This window comes from Pinus tabuliformis, chromosome 2_1 (assembly GCF_031772625.1).
Source record: "Pinus tabuliformis cultivar Carrire ecotype Pingquan chromosome 2_1, CPIR1, whole genome shotgun sequence".
Classification (NCBI taxonomy): domain Eukaryota; kingdom Viridiplantae; phylum Streptophyta; class Pinopsida; order Pinales; family Pinaceae; genus Pinus; species Pinus tabuliformis.
In genome coordinates, this window is record NC_142299.1 from 830,224,712 (window position 1) to 830,246,824 (window position 22,113).

Here is a 22,113-nt window from a genome sequence, read left to right on the forward strand (position 1 = left end):
CATAGACTGGAGGGAATGTAAAAAGTAGGATTTATAACTATTTTGTTGTAAGTTAATGGCTTCTTCACAAATAAGATTCTAGGGATGAAAATTTGCTTCTTTGGCTTAAAGAGATCCCTCAAATTACTAACATCAACCCCATTGGTATTACAGGGATCAAAATGTGTCTCCATTTGCATCTAGGGATCCATTACTTCTGTTATTTGACTGTTCTTGAGATGCGATATAGTGGGCAGTGTTACCACTCAAATTAGCAAGGGGCATAAAAGGGATTCCTAAAGGGACAATTGCTAGATCAAAGGGCAACGATGGAGGCTTAGCCCACTGTCACCTCAGCTAAGACTCCCTACTCTTTACGGACTTTCACCGATGGGAGGATACCCGTTATATAGAAGGTCACTTGTGAAGGATGAATCAACCAATGGATGTGAAATGACCCTAATAATCCTTTTCCTAGAAGGGTTTTAAGAATATAGCTTACTTGCTTGTTAAGCAAGGTACAAAGATTTCTAGGATGAGGAGGTGAGGATTTGAGGGTTAGGTTAGAGAAATATGCCTTATGAAGGAGTTTCCCAGTGCTAAAATCCTTATTGGACTTGACTTTCCGAATGGTTTTTGAAGATTTGACTTTTCAAAAGTGTGGAACCACACGGGACCAAGTGGACCCAACCTAGTTTAAGGGGGAAGAATCTAGCAACCAATGATGTTCTTAACCCAAACAAGGAGGGGGAAAGGATCAAAGCAAGATTTTCACTTGAAGGTGTCAAATTGATCCTATGAGAAACTAGCCTTGGGAGCACTAGGACAAAGTTTGATCTCAAAGCTAGGGCTTGGGTTATCTCACAACTCCACCGTCGGAATAGTTTCAAAATTGGAGGAGGTCTTGAGGACACACCAGCGCAGGAGAGCTAGGAGATCGAACTTTTTCTTGGGCTATTTTGTTAGGAAAATGATGCCCTAGGTGACCCAACTTACCTAGACCTAGAAGAGAGAGGGAAAGGTGAAGAAAGTATTCATTGAGTGACCACGGTGGCTTATCAAGATAAATTACCCAGTGGAATTATCCCTAGGAGATTTCATTCACATACATGGCCCAAACATTGAGATATGCTATATAGAAACAATAATTCCACGAATTTGCAATTATGCAATGTAGCAAATAACCCTATTACAACGAAAATCCCATCCGATGCATATGACAAAAGTAAAACAAGAATAGCATTAAAAGTGTGTACTTACACGTAATAGAACATATCCAACCATCAACAATTTGACAATAAAGAAGCTCCAAGATAAAAATACTCCAATCCAAACATCAAAATTCATCCATGCTCCAATTCTTCATCACAGACAAAATGTGAAATTCTCTAAAGAGAAGAGAGATCCAATCCAAAGTGATGATGAGAAAATGAACTCATCCCACTTATACTTATACACTAATGAGGAGTTCGAATTAGTCTCTTAGGCCTGCAAAAGCCCCAAAAATAAAATAATGTGTTAATAACCTAACTTTTGGTGACAAGCCCACCAAACTAGCGCACAAATGAAATAATAAGCCTCTTAAGAGGTCAAATGACAATAATACATGGCGTAGGGCCCTCCAAGAGGCCTGATGAAGTCTATAGGTGCCATAATGAAGAATAGGATCCTCAAAAGTGATGGGCAAGGGGTTGGCCCCTTGTTCTCCAAGCAATAAACATGTGGTGCTCACAGTGGATGTGGGGGCACAATAATAACCTCATGGGTCTCCAAATAAGTCGAAGATGCCTGTAGATCATCTGTAAGGGCTCCGATGATGGTGTAGGGGACGCCACATCATCCTTCAAGTCCTGTGTCAGCTGCCAAGTGCATGGTGCATCTGTGGGGCTGGCTTGGAAAAGGTGAACCAAGTGCATCTACCCCATCCAATAGGTGAATCTCGAGTAATCTCTGAACATCCTCGGGGATCCATGGAGTGTTGTCTACTGCTGTGGAGGCCCATGGCTCTCAACACACACCCTACATGTGCCAATGTAGCCCTCTGAAGGGTTAGGACCCCGTATAGGGAGACCAAACCCAAGATGGAGACCATCTGCAATCCTGCATAAGATCTAATGCATCCCCTAGCCTTCCAGTACAACAATTCATCAAAGAAATCGAGTAAAAGAGCTTACAAACCATGGACCACAGGTGGGGACTTCATAATGGCCTTCCCTTCCATAATGGGCTTTGGGATGTGCTAATGTCTCCAAACTCCAAATGGGGTTAACCAAGTATCCTATTAGGTGGTTTCTACTTCTAAAGGGGATAATGTGTCCAAGGTACATCCTTTAAAAGGTGGTGGTATGTGATAAAGAGGTGAATGGAGTAGGGATGAGAAGGGGCAGCCCTGGGCCACATGCTGGGGTACAAGGGTAGCTAATAAAAGGGAAGCCCACACTTGGGTCTATAATATATAGGAGGGAGAAATCGTGATACAAGAGGTGCCCCGGCCTTGATTTTTCCACCCTTCCTTATATGCCTTTTTCCTTTTATGATTTTTCTCTAGTTAACTACTCGGGGCTCAAGGTGTAAGAGCATGATGTGTGAGATGTAGCAGTGGATACCCCCTTTTAAGGTAGGGCGGTTCATTGCCCACCAGGGGTTGGGACAATCATGGGTTCCTATATGATAAAGGATGCTCATAGAACCTGTAGGAACCAGGGTGATGGCCATGATGATGGGGTAGAGCTCATGTATTGGCTTTTGCCCGTGTGCCAAATATGTTCATCCCAACCATCTTTTTCATTTTGTGGAACATTTTCTTGTTGAATGTGGCCAATTATGCTTTTATATTTCTTTTTAGCTGCATCAACCACTAGGGCATCATTCCAAGCCTAACCCAAGGTGTGAGTAAGGGGAAGGGGAGAGCTAACCCTATGAGGACCCAATGGAGGAATGTGGACCCAAGTGGGAGAAATGATGAATGGGGTAATAATGAGTGGAAATGGGGTAATATATGCGAATGAGGGAGTGGGACCACGTAACCAAAATCAAGTTTCGCGTTGAATACCATCCCTAAACCCAAATGGTCAGTAAAAGAGATCCCACGGGACTAGAATCCAAGGTTTGTTGAAGGAAAGATAACTAGGTTCAGTTTTCATTATGACGTTGAATAATAATTTTATGAGGAAAATTGTTATTCCTTGCATCATGGGTTTCATGAGCAAGATGTGTTTACCATAGATAAAAGACTTCTTCTTGATGTCTTTAGGAGTCTTATGTTTCATCATAAATATTATAAGAGTCATAAGGTAAAATATCAAAGAGAACGCTTCAAGATAAATGTCACTATCTTCATGCAGAAACTCACTCTACAAACTACAGTATACCTCCTTGGAATGTCGGCTCAGATTTGAAATCTCTCCTATCGGCTTGAAGCATTATCAATGACCTGTATATATACATGGGTAACAAAAAATCAAGAGAGAGAAGTATTCGAATATATACATGGGTAACGAAGAATCAAGAGAGAGAAGTATTCGGATCACAAGTCTTTGAAGATACAAGGAAAGGTCTCGACATATATCTAAAATACACAGTGAAGGATAGAGCTTCGACATTTCTCTCAGAAGCTCAAAGCTCGAAGGACGATGTCTCGGCATACGCCACAAGAGCTGGGACATATCTCAAAATTAGAGTCTCCGTATGTATCTAGTCTCGGCATAAATATCTCAGGAATCTCAGTGTATATAGTCTCGGCATAAATATCTCAGGAATCTCGATGTATATAGTCTTAGTATAAATATCTCGGTGTATATAATCTTGGAATGTATATCTCAGAAATCTTACCTCTGCATATGTCTCAAAAGTCTTGGTGAAGCATCGAAGTACATCTCAGGGCCTCAGTATTCATCTTAGAGCATCGAAGGAGTTTCAGAACTACTCTCGAAAGATTTCTGGGTCTCGGTTCAACTATATGTAGGGTTTTTCGAAAGCCTGTAAGAATACAAAAATACATAAAGAGAGTATTTTCAGGGCACCCTTCGAAAGGACACTCATTGTAATGCATACACTATATGACTTATAGACTGCGTATTGGTATACATAGTAACGAGCAATGACATATCTAATCTCTAGTGTAATCAACGAAGGATTGTGACAAACCGAGAAGAGAAAGTATCGAAGACAATGACAAAACTGTAAAAGGCATAAGGAGAAGGAGAACAGTAATGACAGTGAATCAAGCAGTGCAGAAGTTAGTGACAAATATCTTGGAGATAAATTTGAACCTACTTTGTTAAGAGTCCTGGCATTCAACATCTAAATATCTATAAGAAGAGATTTTGGGGTTTCCTCTCTAAGAGAGAGAGGTTTTGGCCCTGGCAGCAAGCCAACTTTTGTGTTCTTGTTCCTTGTTTTTGGTAGCAATTTGATGAAGTAAACACACACTAATTATAAGAAGAAGAAGATCAATCTAATAAAGGGAAATTAGAAAAGCAGTTCACAAGTTGTTGTCAAGACTAGAAGAATCGCTCTACACCTAGTTTGCCCTAGATTCTTCAACATGGTATCAGAGCTAAGGTGACACACAAGGAAAGGGCAACTCAACAACACTCATCAAGAAGCATCTACAAGGTTGAAGCATCAAGCCTAGAAGTCTCAATCACTTCAAGGACAAGAAGGATCTACAATCCATCATTCATCGAGGTCTACAAAGCTAGAAAAAGGGCCTTACATAAAGGCACCTACAAAGAAGGGTAGATTGAAGCAGGACCTACACCAAGGCACAAGTCATCAAGCAAATCTCATCATCTAGCAAGTCTACTTGGAGAAGGCAAATTGAAGAACATCAAAATCCAAGGAAGACAAGCCATCAAGCCTTCAAGGAGGAAGCAAATCCATTACATCTCAAAATCTATCAAGTAAGTGCATTGCCCCTTCTAAATATACATCAATGTCTTTTTGCAAGGAAAGCAATAAATTGGTAGGTACCAATAACTTTCTTGCATGGAAGAAGAGGACTGATCTGCTTCTCAAGGAGAATGAACTCCTAGAACATGTCAAAGGGAATATCGTTGTCCCTGCTAAGGAACAAACTCAAGCCTTAAGCTAAGTACAATAAGGATGAGACAAGAGCTCAAAGGATTCTGATAGAATCAATCAACGACTCTCTCATTCCCTATGTCTCCAAGTTTGAGACATCAAAAGAAATTTATGATAAGTTAGTAGAGCTATTCTCGGTATCCACAACTGGAGAAGTAATATCTCTAAGGAATGAATTATACAAGATGAAGATAACAAAGGAAGGAATAGCTCCCTACTTCATGAAAATCTATGAAATGAGAGATCAACTTCAAGAGCTTGGGGAAGTCATGTCTGACAGAGAGATGACAACTGTAGTACTCAATGCTCTACCTAAGGAGTGGGGAAACTTCACATCAAGCATATATGCCAAGAAGGAAGCAACCACTCTCAGTGAAATGTGGTCTCTATGCAGGACAGAGGAAACCAGACTTAAGGCAAAAGAAGATGTGGGATAAAAGAAGCAAGCATTTGCTAGCATGGCCAAGAGAAAAGGTAAATTTGTCAAGTTTGGTCCACGAAGAACAAATAACAAAAACATGTCCAAAATCCAATGTTTTGGATGTCAAGAATATGGACACTACAAAAGGAATTGTCCTAAGCTTAAGAAGGACAACAACAAGAAGGCCTCTCTCACCCTTGGTGGCCCCCACCTGCCAATGAGTTGCAATCTTGCCTTTTCACCCAAGCTCCTCAAGCTGAAATCATCTCCAAAACTCGAACTACAAAATTGTGTTATGCCTAGCACCTCCCCAATAAACTTCGTTAATCTCCTCAAATGAAAAATCAAAATTGGGGATATTACCTCTATATAGTCATGGGAGCTTGATATAAATCTCGTTTTGTATTGGTTTAAACTTTACCCGCCAAACTTAACTAAGAATTCAATGAGAAGGTAAATCCATAGAGGCATAAGGCCGTTAATTTTAACATACTTCATTAGAAGCATCGTTTCCTTGCAGCTGTGGCAGAAATATGGTTTTCCACCACCTGATAGATAGCACTTTCCAGTCTGGGTTACTATGGTTAATTATAACATTTCTTTCATTCAACTTGTGTGAAAGGCAGACACATTGAATTAGATGTTTTAAAATGCTACAACTTCCATTTGTTTGTGAGAAATAGGAATCTATGAAACTTAAATAGAGAAAAGAAAGGTATTTTTTATCTCATTATTCATTATGGCTTAATCTAGACCATCTTACCAATCTAGCTTTAAATCTGCATCCAAAGAAAAGGTTGACTCAATAGGTGTCATAGCTTCCTCAGCAGTCTGCAGGATACCATTTCCAACAATCAGAGACAAGACGAATGTATACTTTGTGTCTGTCAAGCATTCTATTATAAGTCAAATCATAATATTTTAAATCTCAATGATTAGAAAGCATCGAAATACTGAGCATAAGGATTATTATATCAAAATTAATTATCCAAACTTAGGCAAAAAGTTAGATCACCATCAAATCATACGTAGTATCCTCCTCCTAACTCAAACTTAGGAAATAACACATCGATTAGGTTACTAACATCATTAAACACATCCCACTAGGTGATGTCCAACAAATGTTACATCATAAAGTTAAATCACCTAAGAATAGTAGTGAGAGCTTGTGGAGTATGAAAAGAAACATTTTACATAGACCACTAAGCATAATCTAGTAATTATACAGAATGTACATGGTCACAACTTTTGGTTGATCATGATACATAATCTCGTGATGGCACAAGTGACTACGGAATCCTAGGCTTAGAAATCCTGTCAAATCATGCACAATATCGGCTCAGATGTTGGCACAAATTTAGCGAAAAAAATATGTAGTACTCCTATGTAAAATTGAGGGGTAACAAGACCAATTCTTTAATATTCTTGAGCTATTACATTTGTATAAAATCTAGACCTAGTGTAAGGATAGTACATTATGGTAGAAAAGTTTACATGAAATTAGTTGAACATAAAATGATCTTCATAAATTTTATGTTCGTACAAGTAAAATCAAGAATGTTCATGGAAACTTTGAGTTAACTAGCAACAAAAGACAATCACCAAAACATGTATTACCACTCTTTATAGAATACAAAAACACTATTTTCTTTTACTTCGAAAAAGAAAAACAAGGAGAGAATTTTTGACATATAGATGGTAGCTGCAACTCATGATAAAAATGCCAACAAGCTTAAAAAAACTTGCTTTCTAGGAATTTGACCTTCTCAGTAAGATCAAGTGCTCCACTTATAATAGTCGTCTCGTCGTGTGAGAGTTCCCCTCCTTTACCTGCCTAGAATCAACAAAATGATGTTGATGAATAGGCATAAGAAAGAACAACTACAAATTATTCATCATAGCAACTACAAGGTAACATTTATTATAGAGTAAAAGCAGGTAAAGTCCTATACCACGTTAGTTGTACCCGATCATAGAGATCCAACGCCCCATTATTACCTTAAGAATTTCATCTTACTATGGCACCATAGTTTAATTTAGAATCAATGTATATGCTAAATATAATTATGTCATGTGTGCTTAGAAAGCTAACGCCACTAAGTAATAATCATAAAATCAGAGTTTGTTACCTCTAGTCCATGAATTGAAACAAGAGCCTTCAGCTGTGCACGCCTAAATAAGGCAGACTGGTTGTGCCCAAGTATGCAATCAAGGACCTAAAAGAAAATATATCAAACATGTTATTTATATCCATAAATTCGTTCTCAAGAATCACGTAAACTCTATTCAAGATTGCATGCAAAGAATTTGTAACATAGAAGAGAAATCAAAGCCATGGCATTGTGACAGCTTATTAAAGAGCACTGAAAAAAGTATTAAAATGATAGCAGATATCAATATTGGGATTGTTTCCTTTTTCTTGTTTCTTTAAGATTCAAAATGAATAAGATAATCAAATAAAATTTTGGAAACTCTACTCATATATCATTAGATGTCAATCATCAATGTTCAAGAGAACTTCTAACAATGTTACTAGGATTGGTGAGAGACATAACAAGTTAAATAGTTTGAAATTGGTATTTCTAAGCGACATTGCAAAACTGTATGTGCACACATACATGCATGCATATGTCTATGTCTTTGTATTACCCAGAGAGACATAACAAGTTAAATAGTTTGAAATTGGTATTTCTAAGCGACATTGCAAAACTGTATGTGCACACATACATGCATGCATATGTCTATGTCTCCGTATTATCCTGTTTTAAAACCCTGTGCTGTATATAATATGAATTGTAAATGTTGTGCATACAAGGATATTTTGCTTGTGTGTCAAGCCATGTGGACTATGTGTATAAAACATGTGATGTATAATTGTACATAGGTTGTACAAATTCCTAAGGATGAAGCCCAAGGCCAAGGGCCTCATAGAGAATGATTAGATACATAGGTACTTTAATATTTCCTAAGTTGGACATACGATTTCACTGTGTTGTACACTATAACCACTACAACATGCATGAGACCTAGGCATTGGAGATAGGTTGGCATTATCACACATTTTGATGCGTAATCTTTCTTTGGAGATACTTTTGAGCCATTTTCTATCTCCAGGGGCATATTTGCATCTTTGGAGGCATGACCATCTTCATGGGTACACTTCACACCCTATAAGGCATGTTTTACATATTTGGAGGCATCCACTTTGGAGGAGGTCACACGTGCCTCTAAGCAGGATTCATCCATTGTTCTTGGAGGTAGTTGCATAGTCAATCACTTGGGGAGGTGCCCTATTTCATCTTGCTATTCTTGGGATTTATTGCATAACTAGCTCTCGCTTTTTTTACATCATTGACTTGTCTCATGGAGTTGATTACATGAGACCATTATTGTATTGTTTTCCTAGCACTTTTATTCTAACTTTTTGGAGTGAATTCTGAATCTCAACAACTAATGGCTAATTTTAGTAATGAAGTGGTTGAAGAGATTATTTTATTGTATTGCTTGGAGAGATTAGCGGATCTAGGAAAACAATTATAGAGATGAAATTTGAACTCTATTAAAAGAGTAGCTCTCTCTTTCATTTCCCATGGTTGGATTTGTGGAGAAATCCCTTGGAGCCTAATTGAATATTGTTTAGAGACTTTCAAAGAAAACTCTTTTTCTATTTTTGGGTTAATGTTGTGGATGATTAATTAGAGCACTTTCTTGAAGATTTTTTCTATGTGGATGCTTTGCAAATGAATGGATGTTCAATTGATCTATGGTGTTGTGCGTCAATTTCATGAGTAAGTGGTTCTCTTTAAATCGTTGTGATAATCTATTTTGAAATGTTAAGAGTTGTGTTGCTTATCTAATGTTGGTGGTGCATCCACTTCTCCTTTCTTGATAGGCCCCTATTTCCTCCTAGGGAGGTACCCAGTGCTTTTCATGACAACAATTGTAAGTCCAAAGAGATGCAAGTCATAAGCCTTGTAGGCCACGTGATGACAACGTATTATGGTATCCTAGGCCTAGAATGGTCAACCATGCCTGGTCCCTTTAGTCTCCGCTCTCAAGTCCTTCCATCCTAGACAGGATTGGAGTCCTTGGGATGCGTCTACTTGGACACATGGAATTCGTTAAAAACTAGAGTATGCCTAGAGGAGACATAAATGATGGAATCCTAAAATTCCTCCTCCCTAAAATTTCGCACCAAGCCCTAGAAAATCTCCTTATCCTTAGAGGAGGAAGAAAAGAGGAAGAAAGGAGGTGAAAGAACGATATTTTGTTAAGTTAATGAGATCACCAAGGATCTAGGACCAATGCCTGGATATTGGGAAGATTGGAGTCAAAATGATCAAGATTTAGGAACTTCTCTCTTCAAGGAGGCCTAAAGACGCAGTTATGCTCTTTGTGGATGCAGCTTCACAGCAACTTTAGACTTTTATACTTCGATATGCAATATTTGATGGAGTTTCAAGGTAAAAGGTGCAAAACCTACCCCTAGGAAAATTCCTTCTTCTTGCCAAGATGAATAACATATGCAATGAGCCAAGATTACAAGTGTTTCATATATTCGCATTAATTTTTAGGGCACAAGTAAAATGATGACATTGCATTCCATACATTAGACATGAAACATTATGAAATTTGCATGAAAAGAACACTTACATGACAAAGAGAGTATATCCATCCATAAACGTGCCAAATAGAAGCTCCAAGAGAGATAGCAAAAATATTCCAAACATCAAAATAAATTTAATAATCCAAATCACTCCACAAATTGCAGGTCCAAAATCTTTAGAAAGATATATCCCAAATCCAAGTGATGATGAATGAGAGAGAACACCTCTCCTATATGTATACAATCCTCTAAGGGGTTTGAGTAGCCTAATCATGCCCCTATAATAAAATAATGTGCAAAATAACAATATCTTTGGTGACAAGCCCACCAAATATCTCCATAATATGAAAAATAAGCCTCTCAAGAGGGTCGAAACGATAATACAATAACTAGGAGGGTCGTTGGAAGGCCTATTGAAGTCCCTCGTGTGGCATAATGAATAAGAGGGCTCCAATAACAGTGATGAAGGGGGTGGCCCTTTGATCTCCATGCAAATGACTTGTGGTGCTCCCGAGTGGTTGTGGGGCACAAAAGCATCCTTATGGGACTCCAACTGAATCAAACAAGCATGCATCGCATTTGCAAGGGCTGGAACAATGATGCAAGCCCTCCCTTGTCTCCCATGGTGAGACAAAACCCCATCTAGGCCCTGGATCAACTACCAAGTGAGGGGTGCAAGTGTATAGCCAGTTGGGCAAGGTGGTCCAGGTGCATCATTATCATCAAACTAGTGGGACACGAACAAGCAATAAGTGGTGTTGAGGATCCCATGGTGTAGCTATCTTCTCTCTGTTGTAGTGGAGGCCCATGGCTCTCAACTCTCACCCTATAAATTCCATTAAGACCCTTTGGAGGGCTTGGATCCCGTATAAGGAGACCAAACCCCAAGATGAAGACCCATCTGTAAATATGTATAAGATTCAATGCATCTCCTCGCCTTCCAGTACAAAAATTCATTGGTGCAATTAAGGAAATGAGCTTACAAATCATGGAACCATGTGGGCAATTCATAGTGGCATGCCCTTCCATAATGGGCTTTAGAATGTACAAGTGTCCCTAGGTTCAAAAAGGAGGTTAATTGAGGACCCTATAAGGTGGTTTCAACCTCTAAGGGAGTGATAGGTCCATGGTACATCCGCCAGATGGCAGGTGTCATGTGAAATAGTGATGGAACGGAGTGCAGTAACAGGGAAGGCTTCAGCCACATGCCATGGTACAAGGGTAGCTATAATAAGGGAAGCCCACACTTGGGTGCATAGATGTAGGAGGGAGAAATTGTGGTACATGAGTTACCCCAGCCTTTTTTTTCCTCCCTTCTTCATATGCCTTTTGCTTTTTATTGATTTTTCTTTTTTATAACTGCTCGGGGCTCCAGGGAATGAGAGCATGATGTGAATGATATGGTAGTGAATATCCCCTTAAGGTTGGGTAGTTCATGGCCCACCAGGGGTTTGGACAATCATGGGTTCCTTAATGATGTAGGGGGCTCATATAGGGTCACTAGGAACGAGGGTGATGGCCATGATAAGGGGCAGAGCGCATGTTTGGCTTTTGCCCACGTGCTAAATTTTTATGTCTCGACCATCTTTTGCATTTTATGGTACATTTCCTGATGTAAGTGGCCAAATTATGCTTTTAACTTTCTTTTAGCTGCATCAACCTTTGGAGTATCGTTCCAGGCCCGACCTAGAGTGTGGACAAGGAGAGAGGGATGCTAACTCCTTGTGGACCCTGTTGTCGACCAAATTGTACAGGCACCGCGACAACTACTCAAGGTGGGGGTTGTCACTCTTATCCCCGCCCACTCCATTCTAGCTGTGTCCCAACAGCAAGCTATGGGGGGTAGTCCCTATGGAATGAGGTGAAGGAAAACGAGTTGGGAACCAACTCGCTTGGGAGACACGGATGAGTCACCTAGCTACTCAATTAAAATTAGCAAGACTTAAGGATTTAATTAGATTTAGAGATGAGACAATTAGATGAAGTCACAATTCTTGCTTATTACAAATTTAAACCAAGTAACTGGATGGACACTCACTGCTTAATATGATAAACTAACCTATATGAGATGCAACTCCTAAGAACTAGGTGTCATGCAAGGGTGTTGGTTAATTTTAGATTAAATGCCTAGTCTAAGTTGAACCTCTCCCTTAATTGTTTTGAAAAATAGTCTTCAGAGTAGTTTGTGAGATAGAAACCAATGGGAAGCAGGCAGTGGCATGATTAACAAGACCTCCCCGTATGTTCCAACTTCCAACCACCCAGTGCCTTCGGCACTGCAAAGACTATGGCTCTGACAACTGCAAGGTCACTATGTTAACCACTAAGAAGGATTGAATCCCTCAAGCTAATTGGAAAAGGGTTGCCCTAGGAGTCTATAAACAAATCTTATGCTTGGAGGGAAGTTACTAATGCAAACTAAGTTCTAGGATGTTTGTGCAATGATTATGAGTCAAATTATCTTGAGTTAAGATTAATTTATGTTATTTAACTACTTAATTTGAGTTAAGAGTACTTAACAATGATGAGATAACAATTTTAAACAAGATAAGTGCTTAAATATACAAGTGCAAGCTTCAACTATAGATTAATCCAAAGCCCCAAATATATATAAAATCTCAAAACTCCAATTAGCAAAAATAATTTACAAATTATTTTACAAATATACAAGGGTTTTGAAAAAAAAATGAGAAATAAAAATTTTATGGATATTTTCTTTGATCAATGGCTAAAATATACTTTACAAACCAAATGCACACTATAGCCTTAGCGAAGATTAAATCCACCACATAAATATTCAGAATCCACAAAAAGTTGATCCCTACCCACAGTTTGTGAACTTGGAGACCAAGGACTGAAGTACCTGCAAACACTATGTATTTATCTCAATAAAGTCCATTAATCATATGGCAAATCAAATCACCTAAGATTAGCCCAAAACTATCAATATAATGACTTTTTCTCTATCTAATGAAAAACAGATCTTACCATTTATCACACAACATAGGAAAGTCTATAGTTAGTACATACCACAATTCAATGAACATGGAACACCTTTAATTGCACCCCAAAGTCTTTATTATGATAAAAATAAAAGTTCCCAAATGGACAATAGTGTTACATAAAAGCTTCAACAACAATTTCTTAGCAAGAAATTAGATGCATAGAGACCCAAATGACTCTCTAATTTATAGATAAATCCTCCAAGTGAAAACTAACAACTAGTTTGTTTGATCCTTGTCAAAATAATCTCGACCGTCGAAAAATACTCTATCATCTTTTAATCTTAGCCGTAGAACTTTTATTTTTGAGAAATTTTCTAATTTATCATTTAATTCCACTTTTATTAGCTCAAAATTAATTATTTTGAGCTAATTCCCTCAAAAATTTGACTTTGTCTCAACCACCAAGGTCCAAGGGTCTAGTTTTTCTTGAAATATCCAATATTCCCTTGGTGGGGGACCTCCAAAAATTAATTCTTTTAAGACCCGCGAATTTTTCACTTGGAGAATTTAATTTTCCTAAGACATTTTAATTTGACTTTAATTAATTAATTTTTTGGCTAAGGATTTTAATTTAAATTTGCCAGAAAATATAATTAATTGACACATGAGGGGATTAATTATGTTTTCGCCCTCTAATATTTTAACCATAGTGTCTAAGTATGAAGGACCATGCATTAAATATTTTTTACAATTCAACCCTCAAAAGGGGAATACCCGATCGGCTTAGACCCTCAAATTACATACATAATCTGCGACATAATATGATCTAGTAAACCAAGTGGTTTGTAATAAAATAATTTGGCCAACTAGTTTGAATTATTCCCAAATCAATTTTACATAAGACTCGACTAGAACACTAGAACTCACCTAATACTTTGACGAAGAATTCCACCCTAGCTTTGGGGTGAAAATGGAGGGAAAAACTTTGCCGACAATCCGTGTTTAGAAACACAAATGAGTCAATGAGACGAAAAACCTCCTAGGATGAAACTCTCGCCAAAATAATAGGCTTACCCAAGTTGTTACATACATTCACAATCTAACTAGCATCATTTACATTACATAACTTGTAGAATGGGTTTACAATGACACATGAACTGCTGATAGATGAACCAATCCTGTTGAAAATATTGGTACTTCCGCTTCCTTGGAAATTTGACAAAATTGTGCAATAGACCCAATGGACAAATGTGGACCCAAATGGGAAATATGTGGAATGGGATTATAATGAGCAGAAAGGAGTTATGTATGTGGTGTCGGGAAGTGGGACCACACAACCAAAATCAGGATTTCTCATGTAGTGCCGCTCCTAAAGCTACTAGCCAATAGAGGAGATCCCACGGGACTAGGATACAAGGTTAACCACCAAGTTGGACAAGGGAACAAAAGTACAGACCAAGCCCATTCTTTCTGCCGAAATCCCCCACTATTCTATTCCCATAAGTGTCCATGATAAGTAAGCAAAAATACCCAACTACATAATGAAATTCATACCTTCAGGGTTGGAAGGTCCACCTTCAAACATACGATCATGACAGATGGGCGAGGGCACATAATGGTTGGCTCAGGTGGCAGAGATGATGGCACATCGAGCTATTTGGTGGCTACAAAGGGTTGTTGGCTACCGATTGAAGACAATATAGGAGAAAAAATTTCTCCTATAGGTGACACCCACAGGTAGTGGGTAACATCTGGCTCCAACTGGGATATGATCTTTCAGTAGAGTGCATGAACATTACTCAAACGGGGAGGTCATGAGAACACCAGCAATCTCCTAGGATCGCAGACCTGTTACCTACACATCAAAGACTAAGCACACGAGGCAACATGTTTTCATGGCGTCTTAGGATCGCCCATGCTTTTGTTGGGCCATAAAAATCAACAAGAAATAAAAATTTAATTCTAAATGTAACTCTAATCTAAATGCATCTAATCTAGCATGATAAAAGAATATGATATTAGTGTTAATTCGAGAATCAGCATGCAATGCATCCTACTCTAATATGTTGAAGAATCTAGGGCAATTAGTGATAATAGGATTCTTCTAGACTTGATAACAATTTGTGAAGCACTTTTTCAATTCTTCTTGTTAGCTTGATCTTCTTCTTATTATTAGTGTATGTGTGTTTACTTCATCAAACTGCTACCAAAACACAAGAAACAAGAACACAAGATATTGGCTCTCTGCCAGGGCAAAACCTCTCTCTCTTAGAGAGGAAAACCCTTTCGTAAATTTCTCTTATTGAAGCTTCTATTGATCAATGCCAAACCCTAGACCCTTGACAAGAATATCCTCCAAGCACAAGTCAAGTCTTTGTCCTTCTTTTTCCAGCACTTCGTCCTCCTTCCGGCACTTCGTTCTTCTTTCTCCGGCACTTCGTTCTTCTTCCGGCAGCTGATAGTAGTCTTGGTTATACTTGCTCCAGAAGAGATATTCTTCTTTGATTCTTAGTAGGCTCCTTCACATATGAAGGGTACCTTATTTTCTTTCCAACTGAGCACCTTCTTAAGGTATAGTTGCAGACTTGTTGTGACAGCAGTGCAGCCCTATTTCTTCGCATGTGTGAGGGGATACCTTATGAAAGTGACCTCTTCCTTCTTCGCTTGAGTGAGCTTCTTCTTCACTTGAGTAGGAGGCCTTATAGGCCTATGTTTCTAGCCCAAACAATGAGAGATATGTGACTGTGGTAGAGGGTTGCTATGACAGCAGATAGACCCTCTCTTTCTCGCACGTGTGACTGTAATTTGACCTTAGAACAGACTTCCAAGGCTCAGTTTTGTTTCCTCCTTCGCTGCACTAGAGGCTCCCTTTCCTCGTCTTTCTTCACCCTTTTCTCGACTTCCTTTCTCGTTGATTTCAGAGATGCTTGATGCTTGTCATTGGAGGAGTGGACAGCCTCTATATATAGAGGTTTGTCCCTCCTTTAGGTCGACTTGAGGCCGACTAGAAGACTTTAGGCCAACTTGACTTTTATACTTCAGATTTGCTTCTTTGGTGATGTCATTGCATGGAGGAGACTTGTGACTTTGCTTGGAGGTATTCTTTTGACTCTAATACAAGTATATACATGGTGTAACATGCCCTTAAGGGTCTTCATCATTTCTTTTGACTCTTTGACTTCCCTATAGCACTTTAACATGTGCTAGACCTATTCAATGAGCAAGAAACTCATTGATATAAATAACAAAAATAATATTTATTTTCTTTTATAAATACAAATATCAAAATTACATTTATGAAGACCGAACCTAGTTACACTTTCTTCAACATAATATGCATATTACATCATACAAATACTAAGTGTAATTATAGACCCAATGCAACCTACATATCATCCAGTCAATATCAGAACAGTTGCCCCTCTGCTTACTCATGCAATAGATCCAAAGGCAAGGGCAAGAATGGCTATATGGAAGGTCACAAGGGCGGGAGGTGGGAAAATAGAATGACCACACATGGAATATCATAGGGGAAGAGGGAACGAAGGGATACAATCTACTCCACAAGATCCTTTCCTTGTTATGCAACCAACGCACAAAATAGAAGAAAAGATAGATCAACGACTTAGAAATTGGCCTCTTCGAGGGGGCAACATCCTTTACATTACATAAATGAACAATTCTTGGATGATACAAATGATAAGACCTCCTTGGTATATAAAGGAGTTTAAGGGATCACAATATAATCAGAGCCTACATAACAATAATAACGTAAGGGAACAACAATAATGATTGTGGGCTTCTATAGGGACACAACAATAACAACATGGGGGATACATGGGAACAATAATAACAATAGGGGGCTACACTAACAATAACAATAAGGGGAATAAACTAGTATTAGAGGGACCTAACATGCCCCTCTCCTTCAAAAAAGTGTTGTCCTCAACGCTTGAGTAGTTCTGGATGCTTTTGTATAAACTTTTCATCCTTCCACATGGCATTTTCAGCGAGTAAGTTCTTCCACTTAATGAGATACTCTGAAATTAATCGATTCCGTAATTGTTGGGTTCTTGTTTTTGTGACTGCTTCAGTCTCAAATACGATTTTTCGTTCTTCGTCAAGTTCTGGCAACACTGTTTGAGCTAGGAGCTTGTCACCAATAACCTTCTTTAAGCATGAAACATGGAAAACTGGGTGTACTCGAAAAGATGTAGGCGACTCCAATTTGTATGCCATAGTACCAATCTTTTGCAACACCTTGTAAGGACCATAGTTCTTGGGTGATAATTTATTATCCTTCTTAGCTTGCTTGAGGGACATTTGTTTGTATTGTTGTAGCCGTAAAAATACCCAGTCGTCTACATCAAAAAATCTTTCATTGTGATGTTGATTGCTTCTTGTTTCATTCGATTCTGCGCTAGAGTGAGGTTATCCTTTAAGAGTTGGAGAACTTGTTGTCGATGCTCGATGTGATCTTCCACTTCTTGAACCTTAGAATTTTCTCTTAAAGATGATGTGATGGATGGTGGATGATATCCATAAAGTGCCATAAATGGAGTCATTTTTGCTACAGTATGGAAGGAAGTGTTATACCACCATTTAGCTAGAGGTAACCACTTGACCCATTGTGTTTGTTTGTCAGATACAAAGCAACAAAGATATCCTTCCAAACATTTGTTCACTATCTCAGTTTGCTCGTCAGATTGAGGATGATAAGATGAGCTATAAGCTAATTCAGTACCAAGACAAGAACATAATTTCGCCCAAAAATTTCTAGTGAAAATGGGATCTCTGTCACTTACAAAATCTTTGGGTTTCCATGTAGCTTTTGAATTGTTTCCATAAATTCAGTAGCAATTGTACTGGTTTTAAAAGGATAAGATAATGCGCAAAAGTGTGCATACTTGGTAAGTCTATCAACTACCACCATGACGACACTCTTTCCTTCAGACTTGGGTAAACATGTGATGGAATCCATTGAGACCTCCTCCTAATGCTGTCCTGGAATGGCTAAAGGTTGTAACAAACCAAGGGTCTTAATTGTCTCAACTTTATTCTGTTGGAAAACTAAACATTTTGCCACAAACTTCTGAATGTCAAATTTAAGGCCATCCCAAAAAATTTCCTCTTGATCCTGTGGTAAGTTTTTTAAAATCTTGAGTGCCCTCCTAAAGGGGAGGTGTGCAATTCCAAAAGAATCTTTTGTTTGGGAATTCTTACAAAGGTATAAGCAATCTTCGTACCATAATGAATCATTTTTCCAGCTAAATGTATCAGATGTACTAGGATTTCGTTGCAACTTTTGAATGAGTGTCCACACCTCTTTGTCATTCTTCCATTCATCCCTTGCTTTAGTTATCCAATCGGATTGGATAATAGAAATGGCACAAAGCAATGCTTCCACATCCTCATCCTTTCTTGGGAGTGCATCTGCAAAAACGTTTTGCTTCCCTTTTTGTGGATGATTTCAAAGTCATAACCCAACATCTTTGTGACCCATTTTTGTTTCTCTTCTGAAGATAATCTTTGTTCCAAAAAAGTATTTAAGACTATTATGATATGTTTTTACCTTGAAGTGTCTTCCCATTAGGTAAGGTTGTCATTGTTTTAGTGCATGTAGTATTTCCAACATTTCCTTCTCATAAATAGGTTTGTGTAAATACTTTTTTTTTATTGGTCGACTTTCAAAAGCAATAGGTCTTCCTTCTTGCATTAAAACAGCACCAATTCCATTTCATGAGGCATCACATTCCACAATAAAGGTTTTCGTGAAGTCTAGCGTAGCTAACACTGGTGCCTCCTTAAGATGTTCAAAGGTCTTAGTTGCTTCTGGAGTCTAGGAAAATGCATCTTTCTTCAATAATGTTGTTAGAGGTATTGCTATTCTCCCATAATTCTTAACAAACTTGCGATAATACCCTGTCAACCCGAGAATTCCTCAAAGATACTTTATGGTTGTGGGAATTTTCCATTCCTTTATGGCTTTAAGTTTGTTAGGACCTACCTTAACACCTTCATGAGATACAATATAACCCAAATATTCCACCTCCTGTACTCCAAAGAAACATTTGGAGGTTTTTACATATAATTGTTTCTCCTCCAATAGTTTGAGCACCCTGTCAACCTGTTGAACATGATCCTTCCAAGACTTGTTGTAGATTAGTATATCATCAAAAAATACTAACATAAATTTTCTAACGAAGGGTTTGAAGATGGATTTCATCAAACCTTGAAATGTGGAAAGTGAATTAGTAAGGCCAAAAGGCATGACCAAAACTTCATATGACCCTCATGAGTTCTGAATGTTGTTTCGGAATGTCTTCAGTCTTCATTCTAATTTGATAATATCCTAAACGAAGATCCAACTTGATGAAGTAAATTGCTCCATGTAATTCATCCAACAATTCATCAATGACAGGAATGGGAAATTTATCTTTAATAGTGAGCTTGTTGAGCTCCTTATAATATGGACACATACACCATGATCCATACTTCTTGTGCACCAATACTACTAGAGCAAAGAAAGAACTTTTCTAGGTTGAATTATATCAGCCTCTAGATTTCTGCCACCATACATTCAATTTCACTCTTTTGGGCATCGGGATATCTGTTAGTTTTGATGTTTGGAGGAACACTTCCTGGAACCAAATGACTAGCATGATCCTGATCACGAATAGGTGGGAGACATTTGGGAGTATCAAATACCTTGGAATGATTGTCCAAGACTTTTTGGAGATCCGGAGAAATAGATGATTTCGATGTTTGAACCTCTAGTGAGCATAATTGTGCAATTACGCCCAGTTGTTCTTTTTTCAGAAACTTTGTCATGCCATTAGAGTTGATTATCATTCCTAGTTTCCCTACAATATCCCTTAATTCAACTTCCTTTCCTTCCCAAAAAAAATTCAGGATAGGTTCTTGAGAATTAAAAGTTATCGTCTCCAAAGATTGTAACCATTGGACTCTTAATATAACATTAGCACCACCCATTGGAATGGAAAGCATTGGACTATTCAATACATATTCCCCCATCGTTAGCTTGATATTATGGCACTTTCCAATTTATAGTTCCTCCAATTGCAACTATCACTTGACACTTTGGTGCTAGATATAGGAAGTAATTCAATTCCTTGGCTATCTTACAAAGAATAAAATTATGGATACTACCAAATCAATCAAAGCTATTACCTTTTTCTTCTTGATATATTCTTCTATCTTGAGAGTTTGAGGAGTGATAATTCCTGCCAATGCATTACAAGATATGTTCGGATTCATTTCTTCTTTCTCTGAGGTTCGCTCTTGATGTATATCCTCCTCTTTTGGTGTTTCTTGTTCTTTTTCTACCTCCTCTTCACAATCTGTGTAGAATAATTTCTTCTCAGCACACTTATGACCTTTAGTGTATTTGCTATCACAACTGTAACAAAGCCCTTTTGCTCTTTTTTCCTCCAATTGTTGTGGTGTCAACCTTGTAGGTTGTGGAAGACTAGGAGCAGCAACACTTCCATCTTTATAGTTGTGAGTGGTAGACTTCCTTGTTGCCATAATTTTGCTTTCAACTTTTCTTGCCACCCTGAATGCCTTCTCCAATGAATCAAGTTCCCAAAGGTGAACCTCATGTTGGATGTTATCTTTTAAAGTCCCTATGAAGACATCAATCCTATGCTCCTCTGGAATATTGGTTACCCTAATATTCAATTTTTGGAAGTCTTCAATGTGCTCTGCCATTGAACCCTTTTGTTTGAGATTTATCAATTGGCTAAAGAAGTTGTTGCTCTTTGTATCTTCATAATGTGCTATCATTTCCTCCGTAAAAATTAACCAGGTGACAAGTGATTTACGAGAACAAAGCCATCTATACCATACAAATTGATTGGGTTCTAAATATAAAGATGCAATATGTACCTTTTGTGAGGGTCACACATCATGTAGATCAAAATATTGTTCCATCTTTAGTATCCATGTTACCGGATCCTTGCCATCAAACTTCCTCATATCTATCTTTGGAATGTAGTGATTCTTAAACCCACACTGGCGTCTCTAAAATCATAATTCATATTCGTTTTTCCCTCATCATGATTTTCATGGATTACCTTGTCACCACCAGGAAGTCTTTCTTGCAACAACTTTGTCACCGCATCCATGTCTACTTTAAAACCCTCCATGTTGCCTTTTATACCATCCATGTCCCCTTTTAATCCATCCATGTCATCTTTGGTTGCTCTATGTTAGAGCGAAATTTGTTGCACTTGGTCCTGTAACTTTGATATATCATGTTGCAACTCTTCCTCTTCATGTGTCATAGTAGAGCTTTTTGAGGGATTAATGGGTGTAGAATTCTTTTGTTTGGGAGGCATTTTAAAACCAAATACTGATATCTATGCTTCAATATTCCCTTTGAATCACTTCAAACTGATTTTTGAAACAAAAGATGCAAAATTTAAAACTACACACATTTTTCTTTCTTTTTAGGAGCTCGATATTGCAACTGTTGTATCTCTGTAATTTCAGATCTCCAAGATTTGACCTTTCGTCCTGTGGTAGCCCTCTGAGTCTTCTTTCCAACCCCACAAGTCAGACCGAGATTGGATTCTTCAAAAAAGAGTTATGCCTAATCCCCCACGATGACCTGATTATCGACTGGTTCTGTAGAGAGAACTTGTACGAAGTGCCACGTGTCATTATTCTGACCTTCATCCCTAAAAATGATACACGAAAAACTACAGTCTTTGCACTTTCAGCCACTTTTTATGAAATTCAGATTTGATGCTCAAAGAGAAAGTTATGATGATTTTCCCTAGGTCACTTGTTTAATATTGAATACTGGAGCCTACAAAACCCCTAACTTCCTTGGATCATATCTCCGAAAATGTAGCTAACCATGATCTAAAATTCGTACACGAAGTTCACCAATATTTCGGCTCTACGTGGTTGCAATCTTAGCTTCTGAAGCCTAGTAGAAAAAAATTATAGCGAAAATTCCAAGATAACCTATTTGAAAAAGCGAAATCCTAGAATTCAATGCTCTGACACCAAATGTTATGCAATCAGCTCACAAAATAGAAAAAAAGATA

At 38.2% G+C, this 22,113-nt stretch overlaps 1 protein-coding gene across 1 annotated transcript in view; it reads right to left on the bottom strand.

The window, feature by feature from the left end:
- The window catches only part of LOC149203220 (DUF21 domain-containing protein At4g14240-like), a 210,673-nt gene that overhangs the window by 80,789 nt on the left and 107,771 nt on the right, over positions 1-22,113 (bottom strand). The window contains exons 5-7 of the mRNA XM_089403363.1: positions 7,615-7,701; positions 7,248-7,319; positions 6,249-6,316 (exon numbers count right to left, since the gene is read on the bottom strand). Of these exons, the coding sequence (XP_089259489.1) occupies positions 6,249-6,316; positions 7,248-7,319; positions 7,615-7,701 (227 nt within the window). The remainder of the gene's footprint in view (positions 1-6,248; positions 6,317-7,247; positions 7,320-7,614; positions 7,702-22,113) is intronic.